Genomic DNA, 23832 nt, shown 5'->3' with positions numbered 1-23832 from the left:
TTAGTTTTTCTTGCAAAAGAGGTATTGGGTGACTACCTTCTTCATGGCTGCAGTGATCTCCTTGTTCCTGAGGGTGTAAATGATGGGATTCAAGAGGGGGAAAATGATGGTGTGGAAGACAGAGACCACCTTGTCTGGGGCATATTCATCAAAGGGCCGGGCATAGATGTAGATGGCAGGACCAAACATAAAAATTACAATGGTGATGTGGGAATAACAAGTGGAAAGGGCCTTGCTAGCTGAGTCACCAGTGTTCTTCTTCAGCATGGTGACCAAGAAGGCATACGAAACCAAAAGGGCCACAAAGCAGACCACAGAGATGAGGCCACTGCTGAAGATCATCACCATCTCCTCAGCAAAGGTGTTGGCGCAGGTAATCCTCAGCACCTGGGTAATATCACAGAAATAGTTGTCCAGTTCATTGGGTCCACAGAAAGGGAGACGGAGGATCAACACCACTTGGATGAAGGAGTGGACAAAGCCCCCAGCCCAAGCAGCTATCACCAGAATGATGCACAAGCGCCGGCTCATCAAGTTAGTGTAGTGCAAGGGACGGCATATGGCAACATAGCGGTCATAGGCCATGATAGTGAGTAGGAACATCTCAGAGGCACCCACAAAATGGAGGAAGAAGAGCTGGGCAATGCACCCTCCAAAGGAAATTATCTTGCGTTCTGCAAAGAAGTCCACCAGCATCTTGGGGGCAGTGATGGAGGAATACCAGATGTCTAAGAAAGCCAAGTTGGCCAACAAGAAATACATGGGTGAGCTGAGATGAGGATCACCTCGGATGGTGATGATGATCAAAACGTTACTTGGAAGGACGATCAGGTAGAACGTGAGGAAGACGGCAAACAGGAAAAGTTGGATTCCATGTTCATGGGACAATCCTGTCAAGATAAATTCAGTCACTCCAGTGCTGTTCCTCACAACCTCAGAGTAGTTTGGTGGTGACTCTACCAATATAACTTCAGCTGATCCACTATCCATCATTTGGGTGAGACTGAAAGGATCTTGACCTGAATAGCAAAAAAAGAATGGCGGGGAGAAAGAAAGAGGAAATGGTAGGACAAAGACAAAGGAAAGAGGAATCAGTTCACCATTGCTACTGGATTAATATGACTGCAGGGATGGATATAAATGGGACTAAACTGATATATCTGTGCATCCATCTATTCAGTCAGTTTCTCAGATACTAACAGGCAAACAAAATGTAGAACCAGGAGGCGGCAAAGGAGAAGCATAAGTAAAAACAAAATAAAAAAGGATAAATTTCTAACCTGAATTTGTTGCACTCATCTGAATGATTTGCATCTGCCCACTTCCAGACACTATGGCCTTGGTCTCATTTGTAGCTGCAACTAGAAAAGATCCATTGAACCATGTATTCAAAACTACATCAATACGTATGTAAACCCTACCAATTCAATAGGCCTATTCTAATTTGGGCTACCAGTAGAGTACAGACCAGATAATCTAGGTAAAGCTTCATCTTGTTGACTTCATCTCACTGGCATCTCAATGTCAAGCAGCTGTAAATCCCATAGCAGCTATTTGGAATTTTTGTTGTTCACAACTGTTTGCACTCTCTGGTTCTTGTGTGCTTCTTGTTCATGGATTTCTTTGGATTCTTGACCTTGGCCTCTGGGCTGGCTTCAAGTTTACATCTTTTGTCTTTCCTTGGTGACTCTGATTATTGTGACTACTATTGTGGCAGATTTTTGGAATGGCTGAGACCACACTACTGTATCTCCCTTCAATGTCAGTGAGCTCCCTTAATTATCTGTTTATGACCTGGACTGTAAGTGCTTCTCATTGCTAGACCCTGTCTCTCATGCAACTTGCTGTCATTGGTGCAGGACACAACATATCATGGGATGCTGTTAAAGCACAGAAACTCTTGTACATTAGGAAAAAATGTGTTTCACAATTGAGTTTTGGTCCCTCAAGGATTTCATGGAGTAGCCATGCAACAAGGTATCCAGATGTCATAGGGAGAGGAATGTCTACCAGCTGCCTCCTTCTTTTGATTACCTTTTCCTCTGTCTTTTGTAGAAGGACCATCATTCAGTAGAATCATAGAACTGGAAGAGATCACAAGGGACATCCAGTTCAATCCCCTGCCATGGAGGAATACAGTCAAATCACCCTCATAGGTGGCCATTCACCCTCTGTTTAAAAAACCCTAAAGAAAGAGACTCCACCACTCTCCAAGGCAGTGTGTTCTGCCCTTGTACAGCTCTTACCATCTGTGGCATGTGGAAGGTCATAGATTCAATATCTGACATCTCCATTAAACAAGAAAGAATCAGGTAGAAAGTGATCTGAAAAATCATTCACTCTGGAGAGTGCTGGTGCACTCCAGTTACTCACAAGATGTAGATGTACAAATAGTCCAATTTGGACCTTAAATCCTCACTTTTGAGAGGAACCCACCCCCAGGGCCCAAAAATGTTATTCTGCCTTGCAAAATTTCTCTTGGAGGCCCTGCCTATTTAATTTCTGCCTTTCATTGAGCCACTAAAACTCTGCCAGGGAAACCACTAGTAACCACAAACTTTGAAGACTTTATTTGTTGACTCTACCTACCTTTCATGATTGTTAGGATGAATCTAGAGGTGAGAGCCACAAGTTCTGTCTTGAATGAATTGGGAAGAACATGTAGATAAGCCTATGAGGAATCATACAGTTGCAAAAGACTCCCAGCTTCATCTACTTCTGTCAGTGCTGGCATAAAAATTTCAACCATATCCCAGTTTATGATGTAGTAAGTCAGAGTTTACCACCATTTTACATTTCCTGATTCACTTTGCTTTGGACAATGGCTCCCTACACATGCTCCCTTGCTTGCATCTTCCCTGCTCTTCATTTAGACCTCAGCAAAATGGTCAAGACAATTGCTCTTACTTTCATCTTTTCTTAACCCTCTCATATATGTGGCAACATTCTTGATAGCAGTCCTCCAAACTCCTATCACCCCCATTTGCTCCTACAAACTATTCTTACTTTACTAGAATTATATAATCTTGGAGATGGAAGGGTGGTGCACAGAAATACACAACTACAACACTCCTGAACGATGTCCATCCAACCTCTGCTTAAAGATCTCCAAAGACAGAAAGTCCATCACCGTATGAGGCAGTTTATGCCATTATTGAACTGCTCTTACAGTAAATAAGTTCTTCTAATGGTTAAGTGGAATTTATTTCCTTGTCGTTTGAACCTGTGTTTCATGTTCTAGTCACTACAGCACAAAAAGACAAGTTTGCTCCATCTTCTACATGACATCCCTTCAGATATTTAAAGATAGCTATCAAGCCACCTCTATCTCCTTTTCTCCAAGATAAACATACCCAACTCCCTAAGTTGTTCCTCATAAGGCTTGGTTTCCAGACCTTTGAGCTCATACTAACACAATACTTTTTTATTGTTGTCATGTGCTATCAAGTTGACTCTGGCTTCTGGCAACCCTGTCATAAAATTTCCTTGGCCAGATTTATCTAGAGGTGGTTTACCACTACGGTCTTTTAAGGCTGAGAGAGTATGACTTATCCAAGATCCCTGAATGAGGTCCCATGCCTGTGTGGAGATTTGAACCCTGATCTTCTAAAGACCTAGTCCAGTACTCAAACCTCGTTGTCTCTCATACCTGTTTTAAATTTTTCCCACTGACCTTCTTCTGTCAAAATCACCACAGTGTTTCCTTTGCATCGTGATATAGAGACAGATTCCCGATGGCTGAGTGGTATCCTGATAGTTTGTAGAAAGCATGCTATCTCTTGTAAAAAGAATTACCTTAAAATAAAGAGTGTCCTGCAAACTTTTATTTTTAGTGGGGCAGGAGATTCAGGCCCTGTCTGCATGGGTCAAATAAACTGGTTTTCCCCCAACATCTTGGCAGGTAGACTGGCAGACACTGGGCCCAATCCCAAAGTCTGACACAAACAAAGCAGATGATGTTCAGGCCATTCAGTGCCAAATCTGGGATATAACACCATTTATCCACATTAAAAAAACTTAGCAGTTGCTCAAGAGCTTCCTGGAAGATCCAGAACCCTCTGTTCTAATGCCAAGCAGCTGTTCACACAGGTCTCTCCTATGCCACCCAGCTTGGCTGCTGCTGCTGCAGATCTCCTTACTCCGAGGTCAAAACAAGACACCCAGCCATGTGTTCAAGACCAGATGCCTCATTCTGACCTCAGAAATGAGCGATTTCCCACAACTGCAGCTGTGCTGGGCAGCACAGTAGGATGCCTGTGAGAACAGCTGCCTGGCATCTGAACAGATGGCTAAGCTCACAGAATGAGATTAAGGCAGCTCTGGCACCAGGATATTCTGGCCTGCTCCTGGAGTAACCTGGCCAGTGCAGACAGGACCTCAGTCCCAAGCCCAGCTCTACAGGAGAATAACAAAACCTACTGTGACCTACCAGCTACAAAGCAAGGAAGAGAAGTCAGGTCTTCCAACAACCACTGAACCTGTCCTTTTTGGCAGACCAACATCTTCTGAACAACATATAGCTAGCTCTATGAAATGTCAGTAGCTAAATGGAAGTCCTTGAATCAAGTGGGGCCTCAAGAGATCAATAGAGGCAACTAGGTGCTGTGCCTGTTGCAAAGGGAATAATTAAAAGTAAAACTTGGGTTTTCCCAATGGAGGACGCAGAAGGAAAAACCTCCAGACATTCCCCAGGCAGATATGAATATCACAGTGGGAGATGGAGAAGGCAAACGGCCTGCAATCAGGATGATGTTTGTGATGTGTATTTGCAGTGCGTATATCCAGTTTCCCATTAGATCTATTCTACAGCTTGGCCATGATAATCTGATAAACCATCCAGTGTGGTGTAGTGGTCTGAGTGTTGAACTACGAATCTGGGAGCCTAGAATTTGAATCTCTAAGGAAACTCAGAGGGTGGTCTTGGGCAAGTCACACTCCCTCAGCCTCAGAGAAAAGGCAGTTACAAACCTTCTATGCAGAAATCACTCCAAGAAAACCTTAGGGTTGCATAAGTCAGAAGGTACTCAGTGAATGAATGCTGTGTGAACATACCCATTCACCTGAAAGCTCAAGGATGCAGCTCCTTACCACAATGGAAAGGGGTATGAAGATGGAAATCCATCTGTTGGCCCTGTCATTGGATGCATTGAAGTGACCCTTTGAGGAGAGGCTTAAAGGCCCACAAAACCCTGTTTGTATTTTCTTCCTCAAGCACCAAAGTACAATAAATATAATAAAATGACTCAGAGCAGAATACTCAGAACTCAGATTTCTGTCAGGAATTACTTTTATTATTATTATTATTAGTCAACCACCCTTGAGTCAATTTCAACTCATGGCGACCCTATAGATGAAACATCTCCAAGACCCCATATCTTCCACTACTCTTACCACTTTCTGCATATTCATTCTCATGACTTCCTTGAGTCCATTCATCTAAAATGTGATTTCCCTCTCTTCCTCATCCCTTCCACTTTTCCCAACATTATTGTCTTTTGTAATGAGTCGTGTCTTCTCATGATGTGGCCAAAGTATGACAGCCTCAGTCATACTTTGGAAAACAGTTTTCCTCCTTTGAACAACACTTCCACCTCACTGTTTTTTGCCTACTTGTCATGTGACAGAAATGGTACTTTATATTTAATGTGGGAGTGAGTTTTGCCTGCTGCTCCTAGGATAAGTTTTAGATGACTCCTCTGATGTACAGTGGGGACTGACAGCTGTTGGGTAGATCTCATTTTCTAAAAGGCAATATTGATAAACTGCCTATGATAATTTTTTAAAAAACGTAACTTTGTGCACTGTTCTTGATTTTCATGTTATTGAAAAACACACACACACACACACACCACCACCACCACCATCACCACCATTATTCCTGTTAAAGTTGGCTCCCAGACTTGAGACTTGGCCTGAGATTTGACTTGAAAGTATCTTGCAAGGAGTTCAGACTCGACTTGAGACTTGAAGGTGGAGAACTGACACTTGACTTGAGATTTGGAGTAAAAGGCTGGAATCCATCACTGCTGCCTGGGCATCAACCACCATCAGCCTAGCCACAATATGGCCATGACTATATGCCCCAGCTCTTGAATGCATGCAGTGTAGAATAGAACAGGGTATGTGGAGTTCATGTAGAACTGTGTGTGGAGTATTAGCCTCTGCATGTCATGGCTGAGGTATTATCCCAAGGGCACATTGAAGCTAAATTGATCATATCAGTTCATGGGATGAGGGATGACTAGGGAACTGTCTCTACCTGTTCTCATGACCTCCATGAAAAAGATGTGAGGCTATCAGTGACATAAGATGTATTCTGTTCTATTCTTGTGGGATTAGTTTATCATCCTAGCAAAGCTTAGTATCAAGCTTTTGTTTTCTTATTTAGGAGCAACACACATAACACCAGGCCTTTGTCCTGAATGATAGGATATTTTTTTTTACTATCAATCAGTTAATAATATCCCAAAGATGATAATTTCAGTCCATATACTGCCCATTCCCATCAGAGCTCGGGTCGGTAAATGTCTACATAAGAAACACAGTTAAATTTACACATTACAAAAAAAAATCTAAAAGTACAGTCATAAATCACAAAATATACATCTAAAATTAGAAATTAAAACATTGGGTAAAAGATAGAAAAAGTGATACCACCCCGAGCTTTCAGAAAACAAACAGCAGAATCAAGCTTGTTAAGTACTTAAAATGGAAAAGTACCAAGAAGGGATTCAAGGCAAGTGTTCAGGCATGACTAGGAGAGATTCCTATCTGTAACTACAGAGGTACTGCCAGTCAGAGTCAACAGTCTTGGGTCAGACAGAGCAATGGACCTGACTCAGTATGAAGCAACTCAGTGTAAAGCAACCTCCCATTTATATATAAATAAATCATATTATTATGTGTTGAAACACCATTCAACACTTGAATAATTGCATTTACTGTAGTTGACATTAACAAAGGGAATTCAAACCATTTGCTTATCCTTCCAAAGCTTGTATAAATGCATATGTTTCTAATGGTTCCTGAAAGACATAGGTACAATTAGCTTTCTAACAGAAAAGAATGCCAAGGGAGGGAGGGAAAATGGGTGATCAACCTTTCCTCCATTTATTGTAGGCACATCAAGTGCTTGGTTGAAGAAAAAACCAGAAACATAATGCACAGGAGTCAGCTGCCCTATCTAATATCAGGGAGTTAATTTTGCCTTCTTTCCCATGAGCTTGGCCAAAGCCATTTTGAAATCATTGTTCCTCAGAGTGTAAATGAAAGGGTTGAGGACAGGAGTGATGACTGTGTAGAGAACAGAGACAGCTTTGTCCATGGGAAAGGTGCGGAAAGGACGGAGGTAAATATAAACGCAAGGTCCAAAAATTAAGGTTACCACAATAATGTGGGAAACACATGTGGAGATAGCTTTGCTCAACCCTGTTGCAGACCCTGCTCTGAGTTTGGCCAGAAGAATGGAGTAGGACACGAGTAGCACAATAAAGCACATCAAAGTCACCAGGCCACTGTTAGACACCATGAGTAGTTCCACCACAAAAGTATTAGTGCAAGAAAGTTTGACTACTTGGGGAACATCACAATAGAAATTATCCAGCTTGTTGGGTCCACAGAAGGGCAGCTGGATGATGATGCCCACTTGGACAATAGAGTGTACAAAGCCCCCAACCCAGGAAGCACACAGCAGCCCAACACATAAAATTCTGTTCATTATGGCCATATAGCGTAAAGGATAGAAGATAGCAACATAGCGGTCATAAGCCATGATGATGAGAAGAAAGATCTTGATGCCACCAATGAAATGGAAGAAGAAGATCTGAGATATGCAGCCTCTATAAGTGATGGTGTTGGTCCTCAGTAAGAAGCCAAGCAACATTTTGGGGGCAGTTATGGAGGAGTAGCAGAAATCCAAAAATGAGAGGTTCCCCAAGAGGAAGTACATGGGGGTGTGGAGGAGAGGTTCATAAGCCACAATGCCCACAATCAAGAGGTTGCCAAGCACAGTTGCCCCATAGACTGCCAAGAAGATTGCAAAGAAGAAGAGCTTTGTTTCTAGGTTAGTGGCCAGTCCCCCAAAGATGAACTCACTCACTGTGGAATTATTTTCCTCTTCCATACAGTCAATCCAGACCTCACTGGTACACACTGCAAGAAGAGGAATCAGTAAAACCCATGGTAGTAGACAGAGAACTGAATCCTGTTGTTCATACCAATCAAAGTGGACCCAGTGTATTAATAGGATTTATCTACCCTAAAGACACCAGATATGTCTGATCATGGAAGCAAAGCAGGGTCAGCCTTGGTTAGTCCTTGGATGGGAGATGGCCAATGAATGCCAGGTGCTATAAACTATATTGCAGAGGAAGGAATGGCAAAACCACCTCTTAGCCTAAGAAAACCCTATAAAATTCATGAGGTTGTCATAGGTTGTATGACTGATGGTACATACAAATACACTTATTCTTGCATTCTTTTAACTGTAAGCCACCTCAATTGTCATGGATAGAGAGGTGGGATATAAATAACGTTTATTATTATTATTATTATTATTATTATTATTATTACTTATGTGCTAACTCACCATTCAACAATTGCTTCAGTGGGTCTATTCTAGTTGGAATTGATCAATAGGATTCAGGCCAAAGACATTTTCATTTCACTAGAAGTAATGCCATGGCCAGTTTGTTTACTGCACCTTGTTGTAACTTGATACATTGGTGGAGGTTAATGAGAATCACTTTGTGGGTTGGATGCAGCTTATGAGATTGCCAGTTGCTCACAAATGAGTAGTAGTACTGCAGTCTGGAAATAAAGAAATAAACAAATGAACAAGCAAATAAATAAACCTGCTTGGTTTAGTCATCTTGGCTTCTAGGGGGAGTTCAGCCTTGATTTGTTCTTGGACCCATTTCATTATTTTCTGTTCCTTTAATGACTTATTGTGTTGCCTGTTGCTTCTCATTGTTTGCCATTCCTTCCTTTAAAAATAAAATAAAAATAACACACCTTAAGCTCAATGGTGGTGGGTCACCGTCAGTTTAGAGATTCCACCAAAACATTAGGAAGAACTTCTTGACAGTAAGAGCTATTTGACAGTGGAAGATACTGACCCAGAATGTGATGGAGTCTCCTTTGGCCATCTGTCAGGGATGCTTTGATTGTGATTTCCTGCATGGCAGGGGGTTGGACTGGATGGCCCTTGAGGTCTCTTCCAATTCTATGATTCTATGATTCTATGATTCTTTGGAAGTTTTGAAACAGAGGCTGGGTAGTCATCTGTCAGGAGTGCTTTGATTCTGTGTTCCTGTACAGTAGAGCGATGGATAGGATGGCCCTTGAGGTCTCTTCCAACTTTATGATTCTATGATTTTATGTCCTTAAGACAGGTCATCTGCCACAGGTTTTAGTTCTGCACCTTGGTGAGTACCTTTAAACTAAAATATGGATGTGATTCACAGTTGCACTGACCTGAGAGCTACCCACCACCACGGCTAAGGACTCATTGGAGAGTAGCGTCAAACTTTTAAAAACATCCCTTTAAACTAACTTTGTGGGCTAACTTTGCTCCCATTCCTTCCATTAGTTTTGACATGTAATTTCATTGTGTCCTTCTGAGGAACAAAGTCAGTTTGTTACATTTTCATTTTCCTAGCTGTCATCTTGATTGTAATTCAATAGGGTTGGCGGAGATTGGTAAAATAATGTCATGAGTTGTATGAAGCCTCCTTGAGTCCCACTTTTAAGGAAAAGGTGGGATATTACTGCTACTACTACTACTAATAATAATGGATTCCAAGTATTCTATCAGTGTTCAAGTAAGCAGTACAAAAGTATGCAAAGTTATTTAGTTACTTAGATCTAATCTGCACTGCAGAACTAATGCAGCTTGATACCACTTTAACTGCCATGGCTCAATGCTATGGAATTCTGGGATTTGTAGTTTGTTGTGGCACCAGAGATCTGTGACAGAGAAAGCTATCTCACAAAACTTCAAGTCCCAGAATTGCATAGCACTGAGCCACAGTGGATAAAGCAGTGTCAAACTGCTTTATTTCTGCAGTGCAGATTAGACCTTAGGTAGTTGTAAAAGCAATATATCCCCATTACTTCTGTTTGAAAAGTAGTTCGTTGCTGGTGCTTGCTGCAGTGATTGAAAATTAACTTGTGACCTCACTCTTTACACTGCTTATTACTGTTTCATGCTTTTTCATTCCTTGAATTACCTGTTGTGTTCCTTGTTGCTTCATTTATTGTTTTTCATCCCTTCTTTAAAAATGAAAAATAAGCACCTTAAAAATAAGAATTCCAAAATAGACTCCTTCAGACTAAAACCTGGAGCAGATTCACTGACATGGGACCTGCCAGCCATCACTGTTTAGGATTGCTCAGAGAGTGACATAGTATGTTACAATCCCTCTCAAAATACCTCAAAAATGCCTTTAAATGCTATTGCAAATTACAATGGGCCCTTGATATCCTCTGGGATTTGGTTCCACAATGGCATAGTACATTTATACATCGGAATTTATACATTTTTAAAATATTTTAAAACCATGGATGCTTGAATCTGTGGATAAACTAATCCATGGATATGGAGGGAAGACTGTAATTTTTAACAAGAACTAGATAACATTACTCACTGTGGGCTAACTTTGCTCCCATTCCTTCCATTAATTTTGACACATAACTTCACTATACACTTCTGACCGAGAAAAATGACTTGTTACAAACATCTCCTCTGACCACAACCACAGTTTTTATATTGCAATTGCTTCACATGGCTGGATAGATGGATGGATAGATAGCTAAACAGTCAGATAAATTTTAAATAGGCCTAGCTATTAGCGCTGCATGGTTTTTCCTCTTACCTTGTAATATTTGATGCATGGTGCCGATGCTTCCTGCTCAGAGAAACCCATTCATTTACTAAAGAAATAGACTGACGTCAATCTTGTGTCATGCAACATGTTCTTCTTGTAGGATGAACTGGACTCATTGTGAGCCACCAATATATTCTAAAATTACAAAATGAGAGTGAATTATATACTGTTGAGCTGCTCTGAATCCCAGTTCTGGGGAAAAAGCAGGATACAAATAAATATAATAAAATAATAATACACTTGGATTTCCTTTAAGAGCACCACTCTCAAATAGTCTGAGTGAATAGGTATTCTTGCTAATCCGTCAACATCCAGAATACTTTATTAGCTTTCTAGGAATCTGCAGGCTCACCAGAAATGGAGCAGTAGTCCCTCAGCAGACCATTAACATTTGTCCATTCTTGCTTTGCCTTTATTTCTTTGGTTTGTCTCCAGTCAAACTTGCAAAGGGGAATGTGGAACAGTTGCGTCTTCGGTTCTCAACACAGAGAGATCTACCAGGAGTATGGAGCTCAAGGTGTGTAGATATATTGATTCCAAAGTGAAAAGGAACAGATGCAAGTAGAGCAGATCAAAAGTTCAGGAGTCTAGTAATACAGTGTCCTCAAGATTGGTTCCAAAGGGAGTTGTTAATATGTAAGTGCACGCTGTTCATTTGTAGCTAAGAAATGGAACAAACTTCATCCAACCTCTCCTCAGGAGGATCCAGCGGGAGGCAAGGAGAGCATGAAAAACAGACAAGAAGACAAGATTTTAATTAAAGCAAGCCAGCCCATTTATGGTATGCTCATATAGCTGAGTTTAAAATTTGGGTCTCAAGCAGATAACTTTGGGAACTATAGTCTTATGAAGGGAGCAGGGAAGCATTAACTCCACATTCTTTATGAATCCCAGAATTCCCGAGGTTTTTTTGCTGAAGCTCTTTGCCAAGGTTGGTCCAAGAAATATTGTTGTCTGAGACTTCTCAGTAAATTCCTCCTTATGGGGCCAGGAACAATAACATCCAAGGATGACTGGATTATTGTGGCACCTAAAACATGAAATCCCACAAATACCTCTCTCTGGTATTTAGTAATACACTAAACAACAAACAATTCACTCTTATGACACCCCAAACTGTTGCCTTGAGGTCATCAGAAATGGGAACACACAAATACCTGTTGCAGAACATTCCATTCTGGACCCCCAAACGGATAGCAAATTCTATGAGACATCATGTTTGTTCACCTCATTGGTGGCATGATGGGCATGTGACAGTATTAGTGTGGCCAAGTACATGTACTGCCATTGGGGAGAATGGCTGGGGCCATCCATGGATGCTCTAATCCACAGATGGTAAACCCATGGAAGAGAAGATCTCACCTTAATATAATTTTACAAATACAGTTGGCTGTTTTGCATGTAATTGTCATTGCTTTTGTGTTCTGTCAGTGTTATTCTGTTGTTCTGTTATTTGGGGTAAGAGCTGTTTGACAGTGAAATGAACTGCCTCAAACAGTGGCGGAGGGGCAGTACAGACGGGCAATTTGCACCATCCCGCTGGAGAACTAGGGCTAGATGAGGCTGAGCATTTACATGCCCAGAAACCCTATTCCACCAGCATGTCACCATTATGGCTCACAGGCGGCGCCATGATGGTGAAGCATGGCGCAGTGCCCAAACTGTGCTGGCCGGAAGTGACACAATCGGGGCATGTGAGTGCGCCAATTGCACCCCTTCCAGGAAGCTGCTTTCAGCAGTTTCTTTTTGTCCCAAGAGGGAGCGCATCATTGCCGCACCCTTTGGTTGCTGTGGCAACAATGCGGGGCAAAGACGGATGGCACAGAGCTGCTCATCTGTTGAGCCCCTGTCTCCTTCTTTGGACGTTTTTAAACAGAGGCTGGATGGTCATCTGTTGGGAGTTCTTTGCTTGTGTATTCCTGCATGGCAGAAGTGGGTCGTATTGGATGGCCCTAGTGTCTCTTCAAACTCTATGATTCAATGGCCCCATCCAATGTCAGAGACCAACTACAGCTGAAAGCCAACAGAGTTCCTTACCACTGATCTAAGACACAGTTGGAGAACTTTTGTTATTTTGGAGTACTGACTAGACCCCCTCCCCAGGGAACTTCTCATGAGCCACATAAGCTGCTACCTAAGTGCCAAAATTTAATGTCACAGCATCCTGCTGAATTTCAGTGACCTTAAAAGCCATTAAATAAGGGAGGGAATTCTTGTTTCAATGAGTCTCTGAAGGGCTATATAGTATAAAATAAGACTTCAAAATCCCATTAGATGTTAATTACTCCATTTGGGACTGAACTCCAAGTAATAAACTCCAGGGTGTTGTCTCCATCCTCTATCAAGATTATGAAGGAATAAAACGTAGACTTTAGGGGGCAGAAGCTTAAAAAATATCTGATTCAGAAGGATTATATACAGGGAAACCCACATGGTTCCTCTCAATTTGTTTCTGAACAAGGAGGAAAGAAATCTGAAGGAATGGACACATTGGCATCATATTCTCAATTGTCATGGTTGGTTCATGGTTAAGTTCATGGTTAAGTTTCATGGGATGTTCCTATCCAAGTAGGACACTTCTGAAAGATCATAACCCTTGTAGTGGGTAGGCTTACCCCATGCTACTTTGTGAATCAGCATATAAGATACATTTAAGTTTTCTTTGAATTGTTAAGATAGTGGCACTGATGGTAATGTTAATGGACATTGATGATTCCCACAACCATTTCTTTTGTTTTTATGGGTAGCTGTACAATCCTATCTCTTTCTGGGTGGAAAGAAATCCCAAGGGTGTTATTTGGGCCTTCCTTCTGGTTAAATGGGTTTAAGCTTACACTATGTATTTCTTCACACAGCACATGGTTAAGCTGTGAAAGCTGTTGCCACAAGATGTCATTTTGGCTTGGATGAACATAAATGTGAATTGGATAAATGCATAGAGATGGAGCCATAAATGATTTCTAGTCAGGATGACAATGTATCACCTCTAGTAGTAGACAGGGATCTGGATGCAACAACAGCAGGTGATGGTGACTTTCTTTGGCATTCTGTGAATCTTCTTGTCAATTGTATGGAGAAGAACTCAACTGGAACACCACAGAAGACATTGTATGTAGCAAAACGTTATTATTAGTTTGTTTGTATTGCACAAACCATTGATTTACATAAATCCTTTATGTATGTCATTAACTGACTAATAAGTTGTAGCTCTTGTTCTGAACACAGCTTTTGTTTAAAGTGCATATTGTACTAGATATTATATTGAATCATGTTTTTTTAAAATGTATTGATATATAGTAATATGGGATTAGTGTGCTTTTGGAACCTAGTGCTGACAAAAGAAGAAATAGATTCAAGAACTCTGGACTATGTTCACACTTTTAGGACAGGAAGATTGTGTGGTTAGTGAAATGAAAATTGGTTGAAGGAACATTATCAATATCTACTTCATTTCTCCCATTAGGACCAAGTCTCACCATGAATGGAACCACCATTTCAGAATTCATTTTATTGGGCTTCCCTTTCTCTTGCACTCTCCAGGCCTACCTTTCCACTCTGGTCTTGGCTTGCTACATCATCATCCTTCTGGGAAACTGCTTAATTCTGGCAACTGTTCTGTCTCAGCCTCAGCTCCAGCAGTCCCCCATGTTTTTATTCCTTGCCAACCTGAGCCTTGCTGACCTGACCATAGGATCAGTTGCAGTTCCTAAACTGGCAACAGACCTGTTTAACTGTGGCCACACTATTTCCTATGGGGGCTGCCAGGCCCAGCTCTTTTTTCTCCATGCTTTTGGAGGTGCAGAGATGCTTCTCCTCACCCTCATGGCTTATGACCGCTATGTGGCCATCTGTTATCCTCTGCGGTACACAGCCATCATGACTTGGCAGCGCTGCCTCAAGCTTCTCCTGGTCTGTTGGGCAGGAGGACTCCTTCATTCCACCATTCAGATGGCAATGGTTGCCCACCTTTCATTCTGTGGGCCTAATGTTCTGGACAACTTCTATTGTGATGTCCCACAGGTGATCAGGCTGGCTTGCATGGATACCTACATTTTTGAGGTTCTCATGGTTGTCAATAGTAGCTTCTTAACTCTTCCATGCTTTCTGATCTTGCTGCTTTCCTATGTCACAATCCTGACTACACTCTATGGTCATTTTGCAAAGGGTGGTAGTGCTGGGAGGGCTCTCTCTACCTGTAGTTCACACTTGATGGTTGTCAGCCTCTTCTACGTGCCTTGTGTCATTGTGTATGTGAAGCCTTTGTCCACTTCCCACATGAACAAGATGGTTGCTGTGTTCTACCTGGTGGCCACCCCTGCCCTCAATCCCTTCATTTACACACTGAGGAACCAGGAAATAAAAGAAGCCATGAGGAAACTGAAGCACAAGTGTAAACTCCACTTGGTCCATCAAAAGGAGTCTGTGTGAAAAAGAAATTATGAGAGAGCTATAAGTGATAAAATCACAGAGTTGGAAGAGGCCACAAGCTCCATCCAGTTGCCATGCAGGAATCCACAATCAAACCACTCTCGACAGATGGCCATCCAGCCTCTTTTTAAAGACTTCCAAAGGAGGAGACTCCACCACTCTCTGAGGCAGTGTATTCCACTGTCAAACATCTTTTACTATCAGGAGGTACTTGAATCCATTGTTTCATGTCCTGGGCTCTGGAGCAGCAGAAAACAAGTTTGTTCCATCCTCAATAGGACATCCCTTCAAATATTTAGACATGGATATTTTGTCACCCCTTAAGCTTCTCTTCAGACTAAACATACCCAGCTCCCTAAACTGCCCTTCGTAGGGCATGGTTTCCAGATCTTTATCAAGTTCATCATCAAAATGACTTCAAACAAAAAATGTTGAATTTACGCAAATATAGCATCACTCACTGGCATGTCTGCTTTGTGAAGAGATGTGAAAGCCTGAGAGACAGAGAAAATCAGGACAGGAAGGAAACTCACATGATGGTTTTCTTTTAGATTTTTCTGAAGTCTCTTTTTCCCCCCAGATTTTTAAAAAATGAAATATTAAATATTTTCTTTTACAGTGCTGAATGACATTTATTCCTCCTACGTTGTTTCTTTTAAAACTGTGTAGTAGGAAAACGTGAGTAAGACTATGTGCAGTAATGTGATTCACAGTAATGGTCCATAGATCAATGCGGGTATGTGAGCCATTGGCTGTCAGCATGTGCCAAGTTTTCAGAAAAGAAGCAACTATACTAATGGGTACAATATCCCTGGCACATTAAAACACACACACACACACACACACATATATATATATATACACCCAGTTCTTCAATATCAGTTAGCCTAAGACATGTTGGTGTACAGTATCAGGTCAGTGTAATTCATAAGACTGATTTTCATTTTCTCATTTCTTTTTATAATAATGTGTAATTTATGTCTGCTTGACACTATAAAGGACAGGAGAAACAAAATATTTTTATTTGTTTTCCTAGTGTTGATGGTTTCTTCTGCTCTTACTGGTTGATGTTTTTCACTTGATTCTCAAAAAACTGGCAAAACCAAGGTTTCCTACAGTTCAAGACCATGTAGCTCCATATATATATATATATATATATATATATATATATATTAAAAATAACATTTTTGAAAAAGTAAATAGATTTTGTAATTATTTTCTGAATAAAGTCTACTTTGAAATACCAAATATGATAATATTATGTCCGGTTATACATAAAATGTTTTATATTTCCAAAGATTTACAATCTGTAATGAGTGCCAAAATTGGGAGGGTTTTTTATTTTATTTGTTTCTCAAAACTTTCTGGGTTGCTGTTGTTTTTTTCCCTGGGAAGAAATGGGAGAACATTATTTTCCCCAAAAATGACACTTGCAGAAATTTTGTTTGTTTGTTCCAGAACTGCTTTTCAAAGGTCACTGATTATATATCCAAAAAGATTAAAAACATTCTGCCACTGGTTTGAAAGTCCTGCCATTTCTAACATCAGGCTTGTGTCCATTTATCCATTTACATAGAAACTGTGCTGTTTGTGCAATGTAGAGTACAGAGGAGAAACTTTCAGCTCATGATGAAATAAATCCGTTTTTCTTAACGGTGTTTCTAAATTCCTTCCTGGAGTTTCCTGGTTATGGTTAAGTTGGAACTTTGATTTTAGCTCCAGGGTTGTTTTTTATAAGTATAAACGAAGAGTGCCTTTTAGAATCTACACTGGTATAAAATCTGTATTTAATCTATACTGACTATTTAGTACATATATTTAATATTAATTGATGCTGATGTTTTTTTCGACTTTTGTAACACTGGTTTCATGGAAAGTTCAGGTCCCTAACAAAGTGAGGAAATGTTGGGAAATACTGTTAATAAACCACATTCTTCTGCACAAAAGATGCATATCCTTGGGGAGAGCATGAGTGCCTAATAAACCTATGGTCTAGGTGATGCCCTCCTGTGCCAGAAATTCAAGCAAAGCCAAGAAAAGCAACTATCCTTCTGCATTTAAAAAAAAATAACTCAAAGTAGACTTGTGCAGTTTTACAGCAAATTTCATAATTAACTGGACTGGCACAAATGCAATTATATTAGCTCAGCTAATGGCCTTAAATCACAAGAAAAGAGATTCCATCTAAACATTAGGGACTTCTTTATTGTAAGAGCTTTTTCAGAGCAGCATGGACTGCCTTGGCAGATAGTCTTTAAACAGAGCTTGTATGACCACTTGTTGGGGGTGTTTTAGTTGTGTGTTCCTGTATGATAGGGGTTTGACTAGGTGGCCTTTGTGATCCCTTCCAACTCCAGTGTCCTATGCTTCTAAGTTGCAGGCTCTGTGTCAATGACTTGACATTTCTCTAAAAAGCAGGAGGACACTTAGGGTTTTAGATATGGTTCTCCTATACCTTCAACAGAGGAGGGAATACATCAGGTAAGTGCAGTCCTTTATCTTCACACAAACCAGAGCTTTGAACAGTTTATTTTTGGACTACAACTCCCAGGCTAGCAGACAGCATAATTTGAGGCCATATTAGCAGGGCTATTCTGGGAACTTCTGGAAACCATGCAGGGCTGACTACTTTAAAGAGACCACAATGCATTTCAGCCTTGGTTTCCTACATCCACATCTCAGATTCTATGTGTGACACCATATTACAGCCACATACAGATGACAAGGTCAATAGAGAAGGAAAAGGCCTTCACTCTATACATATCACTCTTATTCCAGTTCCAGCCATTATTGACTAAGGACTGGGCAATGTGTGGCACTTCAGATGTTGTTGGACTGCAGCTCCCACCAGCCCAAGCTAGCAATGCCAATGGTGAGGAATGCTGGGAATTCCACTCCAATGACATTTGGAAGGCCACATGTCGTCTAATCCTTCTATTTCTGTTAGGATAATAAAACTAGAAAAGAGACTATTTCAAAACAAAGAACCAATCGCTATGGGTACTCTGTGGGAGGCTAAACTCAGCATTCCAGCATGTCCATAAACAGTGGTATCTTTGTATATAAACAGTGGTATCTTTGTCAGCCTTCCATCTTCCCATAAAACCATACGTATCTGTTGATCTGGAACAAAGGAATGACATGTTGCCCGTCTAGATCTGCATGAACCTGAGCATCCTGGGCAAGTGTGATTGGTGAGAACCCCAGGTATTTAATCCATGACCATCCACCCCAAGCTCTACCATGAAGTAAGATGCTGCTAATCTTCTTCTCACTTCTTATAGGAGCATGGGATTGCTGCCCCTCCTCCACCAATCAGTGAGTATTGATCCACCTGCAGTAGACAGGAGATCAGGCATTGGAAAGGGTGTCCAGCAGAACTCCTCAACCTTCTGACCCTCTGTTTACATTTGGAGTTTGTTAGTCACAAAATGGCTGTCATGAATAGGTGTCCAGTCCCAGTAGTTTGGGAGGTTTGCACACTCTGTTTTCTTGCATACAGAGCAAACATAGAAAACAGAGAGATCAGGACCAAGGAGGTGGGGTAAGGAATAAAACTACTAGGACCCAGACTTCTGTAGAGCCCAGGCCACCAGGGCTCTGGACAGTGAGGAAAAAGGAGCCATCAACACATTATGAAATATCTTTCAGCATCTCCACAGACAAGAAAGATCCTACATTTTGGGGAGGAGGCCTACTCATGCATCTTTCCCCATACTCATGGGCTGCATCTGCACTGGAGAAATAAAGCTTTGCTCAAATTTTAAGAAATCGACACTGCTTTAACTGCCATGGCTCAATGTTATGGAATCCTGGGATTTGTAGTTCATTGGGGCATCATAGCTCTCTCACAGAGGAGGTTAAAATATCTCACAAAACTGTAAGTCCCAGAATGCCATAGCCTTGAGCCATGGCAGTAAAAACAGTGTCAAACTGCATTATTTCTGCAGTCATTTCCACGTCAAATGGGGATCTTCTCAGTAGTGACAACAGCAGAGGAAGGCAAGGGTGTGTGCTCCATCCAGTCTGCTGGGTGTTGCCACAGAGTTCCCTAAAAACTCTGTAGCAAGCAGGAGGTCTTTCTCAACCACGTTAATGCCTGTTTGAGTCAGGATTGGACCAGGACCACCAGATCACAGCGAATAGAGGGGAGAGATTGTGCAAAGGAAAAATATGAAAGAGAGAGAGAGAACATACACAAAGAACACACAGAGGAAAAAAACCAATGATGGTGAGAGAAGGCTACATATCTCACAAAACTACAAATTCCATATGTCTATAGCTTTAAGCCATGGCAGTTAAAGTGATGTCAAACCGCATTAATTCTGTAGTATAAATGAAGCCTTTGTGAGTTCATCTGCAGGGGTTCTGCATTATAACAGTAAGATTTCTGAGCACAAGTGACAAATTCTGATGGGATCATTCCTATATTTTTGGAAAATATTTCTGGGTGTAATATGCACTAGTTAATCTTCTCCTGAAAATAAAATGGATTTCTGATTCCAACTGAAATTTAAGTTGAAAAATTGATTGTAATTTAATTCTGTAACCTGCAAAGTGCAAATGCTGTACAACCTGCATATGCACAATCCAAAAATATAGGCAAAATTTCTGTTCATTTATTTTTGTCCTGTATTGTATGGATTATGTATTTTAATCTGAGTATTCTAGTCACTCTGAGGGTCAAAAAGTTACGGAAACTATTCCTATCCCATCTGCTCAACGTATGCCTTCCCTAGTGATAAAATGGATTTTAATTTTGCTCTTATGTTTTTACTCTAACTTGGTAAGGACAGGGAGATTTAACATTTCTTTTCTTTAACAAAATGGACAGGGAGGAGGCTAACAATAAAATTATTCATCCTTAACAACACAAATAGACAACTAGACCAACTACTATAGTTTTTTCTGGGTTTTTTGGGCTGTGTGGCCATGTTCTAGAAGAGTTTATTCCTGACATTTCGTCAGTGTCTGTGTCTGGCATCTTTATTCTCTGAAGATGCCAGCCACAGACGCTGACAAAATATCAGGAATAAACTCTTCTAGAACATGGCCACACAGCCCAAAAAACCCAGAAAAAACTATGGATGCCAGCCATGATCAACAATTGTTCTTTTCTTCTTGTATTCAAAGGTAAACATGGAATCGTTCCCAAGAGCCAAACTAAAGGGGTTGATTTTTGTGGTGTAGGCACATATTACTACATTATCCGCTCAGACCTAGGCTGCTACATGAGTTCCACTGATTTCTATCAAGGCAGTGATCTGAAGATATATAGTCTGCACAATTCTGTCCGTGGAGGAGACCATTATCTGGCCCATCAGGATGACCTCTTTTACATCATCAAGGGAAACTCTTATCGGCGTGTATCCAACCTCAACACAGACTCGGGGGCTGTAACGTATAAGCTGCACCCCAACTTCCAGAATGGAGACCATTACTTCTCATCGGGGCGTTACTTCTACATTATATTCAAGAAGAGAGGAGTTTTCCGACGGGTTACCAACATGAACCAAGATATAGATGGCCTTACCTATATCATTCCTGAAGGCCTCAAGGGGGGGTCTCTATTACTGGGGGACAGAGGGCTTTGCTTACTATGTGAAACCACATGATAAGTGGGGAGTTCAGTACCACCGAACCACCAATTTTGATAAGAACTCTGAACCTCACACATTTTCCTTCCATGCTGATGTGGTCAACTTTCTCCTGGGAGGCATGTCTATTAATTATGGTCCAACATTTGGTGTCTGGAATCTTGTCTCAACCATCATTAATGATCTCAAAACAGGTATTAGTAAGGAATATTCAGTTACTAGAAAGATTGGATATATGAAGGAGAAGACAAAGAGCACAGAACGTAAGTGGCAGGTAGCTCTTGACGTTAAAGCTGAGACTGGTGACCTGTTACAAACACTTGTGAAGAATCAATTTTCTCTTAGTGTTGAATTTGGTGGGATGAAAATTGACACGACAAAGGAAACGTGGAGTGAAGCTGTTGAAATTACAGACAAAATCACCTTCACAGCTCCCCCCCAAGAGCAAAGTTTATATCTGGCAATACAAGTTGGGTTTTGGTACTGATGACATCTTCTACTCCCGTGATGCCTTAGCATTCACTGAAACGCCTAAACCTCCTGCTATGAATCCCTTTCAACCTGCACAGGGTTAGCATGAAAATCCTACTGGTTTCTCTAATTTAGTATGCTTGCTAGATTTGTCAAGGTGTTTTCACTAGGATTCATAGTTAGATGTCATTTCTTTTTTCCATTCGTTACTTTCTAAAGTTCTCTCCCCCCTGCCATACTTTTTATTGAGTGTACACATGAAAAACATAAACCAAAGACATAAACTGAGACAACAACATCAACCAACAAAACACAACTCTGTTACTCCCATTTTACTTGTTACTTTCTAAAGTTCTAAATATAAAAGGGATGAGAATTAAGTGGCTTTCCAGATGCTGTCGAACGCCATTTCCCAGCATTATTCACCATTGGCTACATTGGTTGGGGTTTCCGGGAATACCTTCCATTAACACCTGGAGGGCTACACCTTGATGTATAGGGACAGTGTTAAGCAAATACCTCAAGGAAGTAAATTAGAGGTTTAGATGCCGTTCACATATAGGTAACACAATGCTTATTGAACCAGTGAGTTAAAGATTGCCCCTTGAACTTGGAAAACTGGTGCTTGGAAGAAACTGGACAGTGTGCATCCACACTTATCTTTTTCAGTTGTTCATAGAAATTGTTCAGTATACATTGTGATTCTTCCTTCGCTCTGTACTCATGGCTGCATAAAGGAAATTATATAAAATGGCACAGATCATCATCATCTCCTGTTTGCAGGATCATGCAAAGGAGAATGAGGCCCAAATAAATATCCTATTGTCTGTCCTTGGTGTCAGAGAGTGTGTGCATGTATGTGCCTGTGTTTCCACTATAGCTCTACATCCATGACACCTAGAAAGCTGAAATGTGACATACACATTAGGAGAAATGCAAGGTGTTCACTTTGGGGGCATTTTTAAAAAATGAATTGAATAATTGTAGTGAATTAAAATCTGATCGTGGCCTACTCTATCACTTTCAGTCACTAGGAGCCAAACATCTGTAATCTTCCCTACCATCAGTTCAGTTCAACTTTATTACGTTCATAGACCATAGATGTAGTTTGATGAAGCATTAGAGTACTATACAGAGAATTCTGAATACCTCATGAAACTATAGATCCCAGGATTCCATAGGATGGACCCAAGGCAGTTAAAGTGGTATTAAAGTGCTATAGTTGTGTAGTGTGAAAGAAACCTGAGAGAAATTATTGATAGATGTGGGATTCAAAGAAAGAGATCCTCATGCTTTTTCTCCCTTCACACTAGAACATGAGAAAAGGCATTTATTCTTTAATCGCCCCATAGCCTCTTTCATTTCCTGATTCCTCAAGGCATATACAATGGGATTGAGGGCAGGAGTGACTACTGTGTAGAACGTGGAAGCCATTTTGTCCACACTGGAGCTGGAGAAAGGCACAAGGTAAACAAAGAGGCAGGGCACAAAAATGAAGCAGACCACGGTCAAGTGAGAGCTACAAGTGGACAGAGCTTTTCTTCCACCCTCCTTGAAGTGTCCTTTTAGGGTGGCCAGGATGACACCATAGGAAACCAACAAAATGATGAAGCAGACAAGGGAGAGCAGTCCACTGTTGGCCACCATGAGTATCTCAGTGACATAGGTATCTGCACAAGCCAGTTTGATCACCTGTTGCACGTCACAGAAGAAATTGTCCAACTCATTCGGCCCACAAAATGGAAGCCGGACAATCAGGATCGTTTGAGTGGCTGAGTGGACCAGGCCTCCTACCCAGCAGGAGGTAAGGAGCTTGACACACCGCAAATGGTTCATTGTGGTAGTGTATGTGAGCGGGTGGCAGATGGCCACATAGCGATCATAAGCCATGAGTGTGAGGAGGAACATCTCCGAACCTCCCAAGAAGTGAAGGAAGAAGAGTTGAGTAATGCATCCTGCAAAGGGGATGGTCCTACCACAGCTTATCAGGTCTGCTGCCATCTTGGGGATAGCCACAGAACCCAAGGCAGTATCAATGATGGATAAGTTGACCAGGAAGAAGTAGATGGGGGACTGGAGGAGCCGAGAATCGACACATACAGTCATCACAATGAGAAGGTTGCCTAGCAGGATTGCAACATAGCAGCCCGAGACCAGGACAAAAAGAAGGAGCTGGAAGGGACGGGAATGGGGAAGACCCAGGAAGATAAATTCCGTGACACCAGAGGCATTCATGAAGGTGACTGGACCTTGAGAAGAAAAACAGTGAGGCATTAAGGTTAAGTCACTTTGGCGTAGTCTAATCCAATGACACAACCAACCATTGGGATGTTTAAGGATGAATAAAAAATAACCCCTGATCATGAGAGTATTATCACACAGTGTAAAAAGAGACAATATTAAACCAATGTTATCGCAATGCATTTGTCTACATTATTGGAGCAGAATCC

General features: G+C 41.2%; 4 protein-coding genes across 4 annotated transcripts; 1 reads left to right on the top strand and 3 right to left on the bottom strand.

Annotated features, from left to right (window-relative positions):
- On the bottom strand, positions 1-3863 carry LOC149303974 (olfactory receptor 4M1-like). The gene is made up of 2 exons (XM_089479923.1): positions 3853-3863; positions 1-925 (listed from the first exon to the last, which is right to left on the bottom strand). The coding sequence occupies exons 1-2, from the start codon at positions 3861-3863 to the stop codon at positions 1-3; spliced, it is 936 nt and encodes a 311-aa protein (XP_089336049.1).
- Positions 3864-7189: 3326 nt separating this feature from the next.
- On the bottom strand, positions 7190-8122 carry LOC149303973 (olfactory receptor 4D5-like). The gene has a single exon (XM_089479876.1). It carries the CDS (start codon positions 8120-8122, stop codon positions 7190-7192), a length of 933 nt encoding a protein of 310 aa, XP_089336002.1.
- A 6241-nt stretch (positions 8123-14363) lies between these two features.
- Positions 14364-15314, top strand: LOC149303972 (olfactory receptor 4Q3-like). The gene has a single exon (XM_089480892.1). It carries the CDS (start codon positions 14364-14366, stop codon positions 15312-15314), a length of 951 nt encoding a protein of 316 aa, XP_089337018.1.
- Positions 15315-22669: 7355 nt separating this feature from the next.
- LOC149303971 (olfactory receptor 4Q3-like) lies at positions 22670-23629 on the bottom strand. The gene has a single exon (XM_089480890.1). The coding sequence runs from the start codon at positions 23615-23617 to the stop codon at positions 22670-22672; it is 948 nt and encodes a 315-aa protein (XP_089337016.1). The 5' UTR covers positions 23618-23629.
- Between the last annotated feature and the right edge of the window lie 203 nt (positions 23630-23832).

The sequence above is a fragment of the Sceloporus occidentalis genome, unplaced genomic scaffold (assembly GCF_023333645.1).
Source record: "Sceloporus occidentalis isolate IW3139 unplaced genomic scaffold, rSceOcc1.0.p SCAF_14, whole genome shotgun sequence".
Classification (NCBI taxonomy): Eukaryota; Metazoa; Chordata; class Lepidosauria; order Squamata; family Phrynosomatidae; genus Sceloporus; species Sceloporus occidentalis.
This window is presented reverse-complemented; position numbering and strand designations above follow the sequence as displayed.